We start from the raw sequence: 13,633 nt of genomic DNA, 5'->3' as shown, positions 1-13,633 counted from the left end.
TCTCCCTGATGATGAAAAGCAACCAACACTGCCAGTCCGCCGAGCTGAACTGGTGTGCTTTGCTCAGCGACGGTATAACAATTACGAGGGGTCTTTTAAATGCCAAGTGAGCCTTCATATACATTTGGTGAATCCCATATGTGAAAGCGCTCCAATTCTAACATTTAAAAAAAATCCTACTCATCTTTTTCTCTCTCTTGAAGTATCGATACCGTGCTGTCTCTGTCTCCACCCCACAGAATCTGCTGGAAGCCTTTTTCCTCTTTCCTTTATTAAATCGTTCTATAGAAATGAAGTTAGACGGACGCAGCGTCGAACGCATACAGATATCGACGCACGGCCGGTTTAATAAAATATCACTTCTCTTCTGTGTCCAGCCTGTGTATTCAGACACCTCCACCACAAAACGGCACAGTGGGGAGGGGGAAAAGTGCAGCTGAAACTAAAGCAAAATCAGAAACTTAGAATCTGATACAAGAATTGGCTCAAAATTACTAAAAATATCAAGTTATTTTAGCCCTTTCTTAGAAATAAATTAATAAAACAAAGACTTCAAGGCATTTGAATAGTTCGCCCCTTCCAAATTTATAAAGTTCCAGACCGACAACACAGTCCCACTCCTTTCCAGCTTGAAGGGAACAAAGTAAGAATCTCTAAAGAAAAAGAAAAATCCCGTATTAAAACAAAAATCCATGTGAGTTGTCTTTGCACACATTACGAAGAGGCAAAAAAAAGGCATCATTTTAATTATTTTCTCCCCTTTGTGGGTCACCTTTCGTTAAACTGTTGAGAATAAAACATGCTCCCACCAAGACATTAACATCTCATTTCCAGCACTGCTTGGGTGAGGAGACCAAATAAAAAATAAATGGCTTCTACAATAAGCCACATCATTCATCGTCAGCGTGTAAAACGCAGTCATTAATCAGAGAAGCAACCTACTTATTACGGGGATTCAAGCACCGGCAATACAAATGCTTATAAAACAGGGGCTCCTTTCATAATACCCTGCCCTTGTCTCTCAATTGTTTAGGGGATTAACCCTTTTACAACGAGGGATGGGCAAACTGGTTTTGCCTAATTCCAAACCAACGCGACGTCACGGGTTCGAAAGTTCGACTTGAACTCCACCGCGAGCAGCAGCAATTTGCGCTGAAGGGAGACGGCGAGAAAGAGCTCGGGGAGGGAAAAAGGAAGAGAGCGAAAGGGCACATCAGAAAACCCAGCAGGACACGGACAGAACGAAAAAAGTCCAGGAAAGGGTCAAAGGATGGATAAAACTTGCTAACGAACTAGTTCAAACCTCTACAGAGTAATAAACGCAACTCTGTCTTTATACCTAAACGGGATTTCTGTGGAAGTCTCTCCCCTCCTACAGACTTCTCTCTAGTGGGGAAAAAAAATACACATTTTAGTTGTACTTAATTAATCCTCATGAAACGCACCGTTAAACATACGCAATCCCCACTGACCGCATTACTCTGGGCTTCTCTGCATTCCTTAGCAAAGGATTTTTACAATATTTTGCACAAGCGCGCAACGAACCCCTGTTTAATTCAAGGGAATCAAGGACAAAGCCAAGACGAGATGGTCAAACCACCCGGCGTCCACCACCAAGTTCTCAGCTCTTCCACGGGCTCTGCAAAATTGCGAACCCCGTCCAGTTATCCCCACTCCCGACAGCGGCACGTCCCAAGCTGCCAGCTAAACGAAGGCTCAGCAGAAAGCGTTCAGATATTTGAGGTCTGACGCAATTCCTTTTCTGTTTCTACACACCCAAAACTTCTATTGACTTCAAGGAGTAAATAAGAAGTGGAGATGGGGGAGGGAAAATAAATAAATAAATAAATAAAATCAAGAGGCACTGAGAAAAGCAGTATTTTGAGAAAATCCGCAGGATGCAAAGGGTTAAGCTAGAGTTTAAAATATGTAAGCCTCACTATTTACTGATTGTTGTAAAGAAGGAGATGTGGAGAGAAACTAGAGGAGGTATGTATTTGAATTTTCTCACAACGTGCAAGTGCAAACCGTTTAACCAGAGGCAATAACCGTTCTAACACTTAAATTAACTTCGTCACCAACTGGACAAACATTTCCCACGTTGCTATCAATTACTGGAGGCGAACGACCCATGATTGGCTTTGGGGAAAACAAAAAAAAACTCGTTGAAAAGACAAATTAAGAGAGTCCACCACATTTTAAGCCACACTAGTGCCAGGTAGAGGGAATGAACACTTCAGTTTCAATTAATGAACAAAGCAGCAACAAGCAATAGCAGTTATTCCATTAGAACTTATTTCATATGTAAAACACTCAATGACTATCTTGTAGGCACGACTGGTTTCAGGGTGAATGGCCCACGTCCTGGTAAATCGACAGCAAGAAGTTCAAATTCTTGCATAGACACTCAGAAATTCAGCATCAGCTCTGCTTCCTAAGAAACATCAGGAGTTCTCCCCAAAATATTTCCCCTAAGAAAATGTTTTTCTTCAACCAATGCCGCCGCGACGGATGAAAGCATTTTCATTCCGAAGGGATTTTCTATCCCGTAATTCAGCCCCATTTTTGTTTTGCAGGCGCATACTCAGAGACAGAGAAATACAACCAGTAGGGAAAAAACATTATCACTTGTTTTGCTTTTTGAAAGGTAACACCGAAGTTACCATCCCTGGTGAGCTGACAGGAGCCAAACAAATCACGGCGAGGCTGCGCTAAGCAGTGAACGGATAATAGCAACGCTCCGTTTTCAAATCGCTGTCAACTGATTTTAACGCATTTTCACGAGTTGTAACACGACTGATCGTGCTAATATTCAGGGGGAAATAAGGCAAGGATCACAGAAATCAGTTAGTGGAAGCTATCCATTGATCCTGCTATTAATAGCAACGCATGGAAAAAAGAAAAGGATGCCAAAAAAAGGCGGAACAACCAACATCTAGCATCTCCATCCACCACAAAGACCTTTCACAGAGCCAGAGCAGCGTGGTGTCCGTCGTTCAACCAGGGATCCGGCCCTATCTTTCATTTTAAGCACAGCTGCTGAGGAAGAGAGAACACAAACCAGCCCAACTTCAGCGCTTGGCACTGACTGGGAGATCGTCTGTCCGTGGGGACGAATTTAGATCACTGGGAGAGTGACCCCAGTTAACAGCTATTCCCAGTTGTATACGCAGCTCCCCGCGTCCAAAGCTTCTGACAGAACTTTGGGGATGGCACTTGGGATGCGGTGCTAAAACCTCCAGAGAGAGCCTACCCCGACAGACAAACGCCAGCCAGGAAACCCTACACCTGCCAGCCTTCAGCTGCTCCAAAGAGCAGGAGATGCCTTCGTCCTGCTGGAAAAGGGACGGTGAGGAGAAATCCCGAAGACAGAACAAAAAGGTTTAACCTGAATTGATTAAAAAAAAATAGATAAATTGCCTTAAAGCAGGCTTGTGAACCACAGTTTAAAAGATAATCTCCCCGATTTCCTGAAAACACCACCACGTGTTGTTAAATTTGAACTATTAATACATCTTTTTTTTTTTTTATCACGTAGGCTATTTCTTCTAAAAAAATTTTGGATGCTGAACTTCGTTCGGCTGAGAATATCCATACCCATTACAGGTTGGAGATGAGCTCACGCAGAAGTTCCAGCAGTTTATGAGGCGGCACTTACACAAGCAAGCTCTCTAAATCCCCACAATTAGATGAAACACCGGGATTTCGGCAATCTCTTTTCCGTCATCTTTGCTGCCTCTTCTCATGCAATCGCTAGCCAGCTAGTCTCTGATGGGCAGAAATAAATTAAAAAAAAAAATAAATCTATGGTATGAACTGCTGGGACATCTCTTCACAACAGACAGGTGCTACAGGGGGTTCGGCACCAGTCTAAGAGCTCGCTGTCTCCCAGCAGCAAAGAAAAAAGGGTTTCATTAGAACTGTATAAATAAAACACCACCAGTCTGGGATTTCGTAAATGCTTTTGTTTTAGTGTAATTTAAGTGCTAAACTACCTTATAATAATGTGCTTTTAAATGTTTACAGTTGAGGCATAATTGAATTTGACTCATTTTGGCCCCCATCCAACTACGATTTAATTGACTTCAGTGGGAGTTGGACCGGGCTCTAAGTAATTTTAACTAAAATAATCCATCAATTGTTCCTCACCCACTCCATCAAACTCCTTCCCATCACTTATGATTGCTCTGTAATTTATTGCAACAAGGTGAAATCAACCCTTCTAACTTCTGGCATGGCTTCCTGTCTCTCAGCGGAGAATTTCACTGCTACCCAGCAACCTAAAAAAAAAAAAAAAAATCTGCTTAAGGAAAGCAGAAGAGCACAACGAAGAGTAGACAGCGGAGATCCAAGCCGCCTGGTACTGTCCTCTGCTGTTACAGAAAACTTCAAATATCAGCTCCTCTGCTATTTAGTCATCGGAGGAACAAAATGAACTGTTTGCAAAGCTGTCAAGAGGAGGTTTTGGACAAAACAGACAGAAGGGTGAGGCGAAATGTATTCACAAGCTCACGCAAACGTTTGGTGGCCAAAAAAATCCTCATTTCCTCCAGACTTTTCATCGTTATATTGTATCAATTACTCCACTACTCATTTCTGTTTCAGGGGGATTTTTTAATATTTCTCCTCTTTGAGCCACATAAATTAACGCAAGCAGAGCAACAGGCTTTCCTAAAGATGTGTAACGTTACGCGATTATACGTACGTGATACGTACGGCACGCACATAGACGCTTCCCGTACGAAAGCACCACCACTGCTAGCTTTGCTTCGAAAACCACTTTGAAAAGACAAATTAAAACCGTGTTTCGAAGGTGACAGGTGAATCTATCATCGAATACCCTATTCAAGTAACCACCAACCTATCGCACGCATCTTGTAAAAAGAAAAGGAGATGCTCCAACCCTTCCGTGCTTACGCAACCGTATTTTGGGTTTGAATGGATCAATGTAGGCAGAGCAGTACACCTGAAGCCGCAGAGACCTGTTCTTGTTTCAACCTCAGTTCGGAAGATGGCTATTGAAATTTAGTGCAGATGAAATCCAACCTCTGTAAGATGAAATCCAACCTCTGTAAGATGAAATAGCAATTGGAAAAAGAAAAAAAAAAAAAAGGAGAATTTGCATCATCAGGAAAACCAGCCATTAACTATTCTGTAATTCGCAAGATAATCATGAGCAGAAATATCCAAAGCCAAATGTTTAAAGATGACTTGATGACTACATCGAAAACGCTCTTATTCGGTACAAAATCCACAAAATACTAGCGAGATTATGTGAGTTACAGGGCAAACACAACAGCTTCCAATTCAAATCCTTCTTCGCATGAGTAGTCTAAGTCAGCCAACTGACTCCATGAATAAAAACCACTGGTATGTTCAAGAATTTACAAGATAAGACCTGAATGTGCACATCCAAACACATTTTAAGGTCAGCGTAAGGTTGTCGCTCTGAATCTCACAGAAAAAAAAAAAAAAAAAAAGGCAAATTTTCTGTCGTCACATTTTGAAAGAGAATTTTATTTTCATTATACAGGAAGTTCCGGAAAAACGTTGTTTTTTTTTTTTTTTAACAGAAAAATTAAAAAACATAGCAGAAAGTTTGTCTGGGAGCTGTTCAGGGCAGCATTCTTTCAGGTTTTGTGTTTTAGATAGAGCTTATGCATTCTGGAAATAAACACTGCCAAAACCATAGTTTTATAAAAGTCTCGTACACAGAAAAGCCTATTTTCCAACTCACCATGCGTACCAGGATATTCTTCTAAAAAACATCTTGTGCTGGCTATGAACAGGTATGCACAGACCAGTCAAAAAAAAAAAAAAAGAGGAAATTAAGTAGTTTGTTGGGGTTTTTGTTTCTTTTAATAAGGAAGAGATGCTGGCCTGCCTTTCTACGTGGCACACGTCAGAGAAAGATTTACACACACAACTGATGTTGACCCCACCAATGCCACCACCCTCATGAATTCTCATGGGGTAGCTACGAGCAGAATCAAACCTCCGGCATCCTCACGGCTCACGTTCTACCAGCACCACCCAGACGCCGCAGGTGTCCACGTTCGGGAGGCTGGAGGATTATTTTGCAGAAGGTTGTTCTTCACCTGTCCCTTCAGTTACCTAAATGGGTCTCAGTGACGAGTATCCCAACACCTCCCTGAAATATCCGTAACAGGTAACCCGGTGCTCTTCTGCGCTGTGTTCTGGCCAAGAAAAATGAGGAAGAAGATGCCAAGAATCAGTCAAAACCAAAAGTTAAATGAGGAAGATGGAAAACATTAAGTATTTACTGCGTTAGCCAGGTCCTTACACCAAATCTCTCTATATTTCTAAAGATGTCATTAAAATGTAGCTTTAGGAATTTCACATCACTCAACGAGGGCCAGAAGCCTCTCAGATAGATACAAATACAGCTGAGATCACAAACCAGACCTTAAACTTTCCAAGGAACTATTTCCTAGCAAACGAAGCTCGTGTTAACGTGTTCCGGCTTCTGCGGTCCAGCTGGAGCAATTCTTACATTGGACTGACTGAAAACGTTCGGCTATAATTTCCTTTCATCAAAGAAAAGGAAAAAAAAAAGAAAGAAAATTTTGCAACACAGACAGTAACTCCGTTGCTTTGCCAAAGGTCTCATAAAAAACATGTTAGAAACTTTCATTTCAGACTTTAGAAGATGTGTTTTCGGTGTTTATTCCAGCTCAAGTATTTTCTCTGATCTAATTTCCACCCACACTTCCCACCTCCCACTTCTTAAACTTTTAACTTGCCAAAATAAATCTAAAACATTTTGCTTCACTCTGAACCGAAAAGGACAATTGATTATTCTTTCTTCTACCTACCAACAACCCAAAATATCAATTTTTCTGACGACTCCCTATCGCTATGGGAGCACAGAGACAGTCCCGACAGCAAAGCCTGACTTTTCCACGCATTTTGGGACACAGGTCTTCAGGGGACCGAGTCGCAGCTCCTACCACCGAAGGCACGCATTTCACACGTGCCAAGACCAAGACTCTTTCCCACACCTCGCGCTAAGGACTGGGACGCCGCGGCAAACCCTTACGCCTGCAGCGTACTGGGGGACGGCGGTTCAACTGGAGCCGAGGAGAGGCTGGGCGCGCTCAGGTTCAAGTTAGCCTGGTAGAAGGTACCCCCCCAACTTTATATTTGCTTTATTTCAGGGGATTAATCCAGCTGTTATGTTTCAGATAACGCGCTTTGAACGGATGGCATCTCATTTTTCCCCACGCCGGGACCTACGCGACACGGATTCCCTTCTCCTTTCCCACAGTGCCCTCCTTTCCCCCAGGAACTCCGTAACAGTATCCGTTCGGTTTAAAGGAAAAAGGTTCAGCAAGTGTTTGAGGAAAAGAAATGGCTCCCACCCCAAGTTTAAATAATGTCCCAGAGCAAATTCAAACCTTGCCTGCATCAAGGCCTTTTTGAACACAATCAGAAGGAATCTTCTTGTGAGGTCACACACAAAAACTGAGCGGTTTTAAGAGGCAATAAATCTGCTTTCTCACCGTGGCTTCCTAAAAAGGCTGACAAGGCTGACTGAGTATCAAAGCTCACGCTTTACCGCACAAGCAAGGGCTCCCCGCAGGTCTGTTTAATCCAGAAAGCAAAAATATCAAATGTACCAGGGAAATGGCAGCTCTCAAAAAAACTTGGGGATAAGCCCTTCCCAATTTCATCCGGAGGTAAAACAAGAGAAGGCAGACAAAGGAACTGAAAAGGAAGAATTCAAGTTTTGAACAATTCTACCCTAGATACCTGCCTACATTAGAATCCAAAATACCGAACAAGGTCTCAGCCCCCCAAAGAAAAAAAATCAACCACAATCCAAAATAATAATTTCAAGGAAGCAAGTCGTAATTATTAGCGTTCTTTAAAGGCAAGCAAAGTAGCAAACTCTCAAAAAGAGAAGTAAAACACAGTGACAGAAGGCATCTCTGCGCCTGTAAAACCACGCTCACGCAAGGCGTTGTCCCGGTACAGCTACCGCAGCAGACAAAGGGGACAGTCCCACCCGCCATACGTACCAGCAATCAACTCTGGGGTCGACCGGAAATTAATTACACTGATGCTCGTTGGATATAAATCACTAAAATCATTTTAAATTTGAGGGTTTTTGATGAGCTGCAGAACAGATCCGGGTAGAAATGAATACACAGCATTGACAACAAATAATTTGCACTAAGAACTTTGCTAAATTAAACTGAAGACTCAAAAAGCTCTCTCTTGAAAGAGGCAACGTGCTTTTTTTTTTTTTTTTTAAACTCAGCTATCTTAATTTAATTGAGATAGAAATAGACAGCACGTGGAAGAGCAACACTGTCCCTTATCAACACACAACATCGTTAATTCCACTGTCACCAGGGGTAGCACGCAACTTCCCCCCATCCCAGCCACGACCACTCTGGCGTTCATTTTTCAAGCAATTTTAGTTACTTTGATAAATACGGAACATTTCCAGTTTGACCTCGTAACATCACACACCGACAACGTCCTGGGATTCTTTATCATGCCCAAAACGACAAATGTGGCATTTGGATTTTGAATGTATGGCTAAATCAAGATTTTTTTTTAAATCCCGGAAACAAAACAGAATCGATATAGAAGTCTACAAATATTTTTAAAGGTAAAACTGAAAAATTACATAAAGATAATTTGAAAAGTGATTCCTGTAGGACTCTGCTCAAACAAAAAGCAACCTTCAGAATCACCACAACAAAGCAAGCACGGTATATATTAACACTGTAATCGTTACTTACACAAATTAATTAGATATGACATAATAGGAAAAGCTAATAAAAATATAAATATCGTGAAACAAATTAAATAGTGTTCTCACTAAGTCATCGCAAACCAAAAAGTCATAAATCAAAGAGGTACTAGCCAACATCTGAAAGTATTTCTGTTTAAATATTTCATTTTTTTAAATCACAATGGCTCTGGACATGGGCTAGCATTTTGTTAAGAGTCAACGCGAGCACAGCCTTGTTTATTCGGCTCAATAAATGCCCCAATACGTATTTATACACCAAATTTTAAGTTAGTGATGGATCCTTTTCACAGGGATTTTTCTTTCCAAAGAAAAATTATGGTGGGGGCTCGTTCCAAGCTCTTCGCAACAGGAATGACCCCAGCAAGATGGGCGAGCTTTGCATTAGACCTCCCGAACGCTCCCTACAACTAAATCGCCAGCTTTCCACTCCACGATCCACAGGAAAAGTCCTGAACCCTCCTTCCACCCCTCACCCCCCCCACTCAATTTTGTTTTGTCCCATGTCTAAACATTTAGTGTGTGACCATACCCAAAAGAACAAATATTTTCCATTTGGTTACCGATTTTTTTTTTTCCCTCCTCACTTAAAGGATGCTGTAAAACACTCCGGCTACACAGCTACAACATCTTGTCTTTCAGCTCCAAAGACAACGCCTACAAAATCTGACTCCTGCCTCGAGAAAAACCCGTGTGCTGAAGAGAAGCTCCTCCGCCGAAGCAACTAATCCCTCATCGCTGTCCCAAACACCCCCTGGTCCCAGCGAGGACTTACCAGCCAGGTGGATTTCTGTGACTTAGGTCAGGATTAATTTGATTTTCACCATAAAAACCAAACGCTCGCTCCCTTCCCAATTAACTCAAGAGACAAGGAGATGCAGGCAGTAAGTTAAATGCCACAGTGCTGGTTTGTTTTGGGGTTTTTTTTTTTTTTTTTTTTTCCAGTTTTTAGTCCCTAAGGGGCTTGGCATTTTTTCTTTGTGGTTAGTTTTTTTTTTTTTTAAAACAGATTTGTGTTGGGACCTTTGAAGGTCCCTTCCAACCCTAACCATTCTATGATTCTATTTTTTAAACTCTTCCATATTTAGTTATCTTCTGTGGTGTGGTCCATTTCTTAGACAATGACAGAATTCCTCCTCTTCTATAATAAAAAAAAAAATACCCTTTTGGAATTTAATTGTACCTTAGAAGGCTCCCAATTTGGAAGCGTGGACTTTTGTAGCAGTTTCTTTTATGGTTTTAATCCCGCGAGCCAATCTCTCTCCCTGCTTCGCTTCTCAAGCACCGCAGCTCCGTGAAGCTTCTTCCATCCAAAGCAGATATTCACAACCCACCCCAACACAGGGAGAGGCCAGAAACACATTCTTGAGGGCAAATTCATTAAAGATCCCAGGCACAAAGAGAAATAATGCTTTAATTAAACAGCAACCACAGGAGTCATGCTAGCATCACTCAGAATCCGCTGCTGAATCATTTGAGGATTATTAACGATTATTTAACGAATATATATTAGTCTGGCAAAGACAATGTTTGCTACACTTAACATAGAACTACATATTAAAAAAAATTCTCTTTTTTTTTCCCCATGGGGTTGGCAAGACTCAAAACAGCTGCGGGGAAACACCCCACCCACCCAAAACGCTCAGGATCCCTTAGCCTAAACACGGTACATGCTTCTGGCTGTTGGTAAATACTCAGGTTACCGTGCTTTTTGGGTGCTAAAGGGAGCTTTCTTTTCTAATTCTCTCAAATTTTCTCTTCCCAGCAGGCTGAGGTCTGTGGGAGTCACGCCAGCGACGCCGACGTGAGCCGAATCGGGCCCCTGCCGCATAACCGCAAGCCGCCACGCACCGAAGCCATTTGGGACTTTCACGCCCGTTTTGGCCAAGCGCTGGATTTCACTGTCTACGCAGTAGCGAGGGATCAGCTCTGAAAAATTCCCGTGTCAGCAGGGTCTTGGTTCACAATCAGACGATCTTGTGTAAAAATATGTCAGCCATCAGTTAGAGAAGGCAAGGAACGTCACGCACAAATCAATCGGAAAAAAAAATTAATGTCGAATGAGGATCGCACTAGTCATCTAGCTTCTTCCAAAAAGCTGGTCGTCATGGGTCTTAATTCTGATCCAGCCTCCTCGTCACTCCTGGATCTTTAATTATTAGCATTTACAAAATAAATATTGAGGTTGGAGGCAGACCTGTGCTTGGACTAAGGGTTTACTCTACTCAACAAATTCTTAGGTAACCTAACAGCAAGTTTGTTTTTTTTTATTTAGACCTGGAACCTTGTTTCTTCTTCTTTAGATCTGAAAAGTTCCTTCTTATTGATATTCAGCTAAACATTAAAACCAAAACACCAGACCTAACCCAAAGTGCAGGTTTTTTTTTTTTTTAAACACAACTTAATATAAGTGCAAAAAGAACATTCCCAGGAAAGAGAAAGGAAAACCAGAATTTCATGAGCTTGAAATAGATATTATTTTACCAGGAATTAGCCCTTTATAAATACTTTTTAATAGTTAAGATTTTTTTTTTAAGACCACATTTTTAAATTTCCGTTTCACCATCTGATTCTCTCACCATTGGAAGTGTGGCGTCTGGGAAGGATACAGATCTGGAAAACAGCCCACCTCACCAGGGAAAAAAAAAAAAAACCTGATTTCTTTTCTTTTTAAAAATCTGTAATGCATTATAAGAATGATATTTTTACATTTAATGTGGGTTTTTGAAAGCTGACATTGTACCCATGTTTGTGAAATTTAGTAACGCCCACGGTCAAGACCCAATCGCTCATTTCGTGGTGTTACAAGCGGTGTCTGCCCAGGACAGAGATCCCTTCCTACGTATTTATTTCTCCTGTCTATGTCTGCAAAACCATTAGAAGCATTTTCTCATCTTCTCTGTTAGAAACAGCCTAACTTTTTTTCAAAGGAAAAGAGAATTTTGGATAGAAAATACTCCATCTCAGCAGCAGTTTTTCCCCTTGTCCACATTTTCTATTGATTTCTTCGTACTCTACACACGGCGAGGAAAAAACCCAACGGTTTTGCGGAGCGCAAGCCCAAGGACCCGCGCTCCTCTGAACTCGTTATCGTTTCCACTGCTTAATTTATTTCTGAACACCCCAGGGATCAGCAACGGGGCCTCGAACGTTGAGGAAACCCCGTCTCCCCTCTTCCTCGGAAAATGGCATGGGGGGGACAAGGGGAGCGAACACAAACCCTTCCTTCGGGAACGGGGCGTGAAAATTGGGGTTGATGCCTGGGGTTTTTTTGGTGGAGCTTCCTGAGGTTTTGGGGAGATTCTTGGGGTTTGGAGGAGGCTCGGGGGGTTTGGGGGGAGCAGGAGGTAGCACAGGCTTACCGGCGCAGGAGTGCAGCGGTTTAGGCCGAACCAGGAGAGACGGACAAACGGAGTAAAGAGAAAGTTTCTCGAAGTAATCGCAGGTCTCCTTGGAGAGGATCTCGTCGATCATGAAAGTCTTGTAGCGCCGCCTGCCTGCCTTGGGCCGGCCGGGCGGGCAGGGCATGGTGGCTGGGCCGCCCGCCCGCCCCGGGGCTGCTGGGCCGCGGGGGGCTGCCAGGGCCGCGGCCGGCCGGGCATGGGGCGCCCGCCGCCTCCGAGCGCTGCTGCCGCCGCCGCCGCCGCCGCCTCTCCTGCTGCTCGGCTCGGCTCGGCTCCCCCGCTATATAAACCGGGCGATAAGCATCTCTGCGCGGCCTTTTTTAGGACGCTGCGGCTGTCAATCAGGGCGCCCGCTGCTCCCCGCCGAGCACCATTGTTACCCCGCGCCGGGCGGGGAGGATCCCGCCGAGCCCAGCCTCTCGCTATTTTAAGATGCTGGGGTGTGTGCGCTTTTTTTTTTTTTTCTTCCCCTCTTTGCGCAAAAGCTGGAGAGGTTCCAGCTTGGGGCTGGCTTTTTTTCTTTTTCTTCCCCCCCTCGCCCCCCCCTCTCACCGCTCAGCCTAAAATTAGTTAAAAAAAAAATTAAAAGCGCACGTCCCGCAAACGCAAGAGAACGCCTCTTCCCAAGCCCCTGAAGCTTTTTCCGAGCGGCATCAAACCTATTCCCCAGCCACAAAGTGCTGGAGAGCAGCAGAGGAAGAAAAAAAAAAAATACTATTTATAGGTGCCTTGCTGAAGCAAGCGCTGCCTTCTCCAGTGGCATTACTCAGTGCCCTGAGATGATTTACCAGCGGATCGCTGCTTATCTCTGCTGGATTTTTGTAAATTTGAGCTTTGAGCCCCTTTCTGCTGAGGACAGACCCCATGTGCTGAGATTTTCCCCCTCACCAAAGCTCTTTTCCCTTGTGAGCCCTGAGTTTTATTTCTCTGCAGCAATTTCCCCAGATTTGCGGGGAGAACTGCTCCCAAACGGGGATTTTTTTTTTTTAGCCCGCTGAGAACTTACCCCGCGCCCCGTTCGGAGTCGGTGTGGTTTAGCACAGGGATCACCGGGACACCTCATTTCGGAGAAGGTGTAGCAGGAGAGGAGCCCTCCCGATTTTCAACCGGTTGCTGCGTGGTTTTCAAAAAACCACAGCAGCTCGCGATTACTTGTGACCGCAAAGTAAGGAAAAGTTATTTGCAGGCTCCATACAAGGATTTAAATATAATCCATAAAACTTTAGTTTTCCTGCTTTGGTGATCCACATGGCAGCAAACTCTTATTTTACTATGAGAAAACTCAACCTGGTTTTGCAGAAGGAAAACCATCTCAAAAATCTCATAAGCGCTCTGAGCAGCTTTTATTGTATTGCTCTATATTTTTTAAATCTATAAACTCTTTTTAATCTCTTTTCTAAAAGCACTATTTCAATTACACGTCATTTGGCTTTAAACTTCAGAG

At 43.2% G+C, this 13,633-nt stretch overlaps 1 protein-coding gene across 1 annotated transcript in view; it reads right to left on the bottom strand.

Annotated features, from left to right (window-relative positions):
* BARX2 (BARX homeobox 2) overlaps positions 1-12,842 on the bottom strand; it is a 28,378-nt gene extending 15,536 nt beyond the window's left edge. Inside the window, exon 1 of the mRNA XM_086766215.1 lies at positions 12,148-12,842. Within this exon, the coding sequence (XP_086622341.1) occupies positions 12,148-12,313 (166 nt within the window). The 5' untranslated portion in view covers positions 12,314-12,842. The remainder of the gene's footprint in view (positions 1-12,147) is intronic.
* Between the last annotated feature and the right edge of the window lie 791 nt (positions 12,843-13,633).

Source organism: Chlamydotis macqueenii, chromosome 24 (assembly GCF_036417535.1).
Source record: "Chlamydotis macqueenii isolate bChlMac1 chromosome 24, bChlMac1.mat, whole genome shotgun sequence".
Classification (NCBI taxonomy): Eukaryota; Metazoa; Chordata; class Aves; order Otidiformes; family Otididae; genus Chlamydotis; species Chlamydotis macqueenii.
This window is presented reverse-complemented; position numbering and strand designations above follow the sequence as displayed.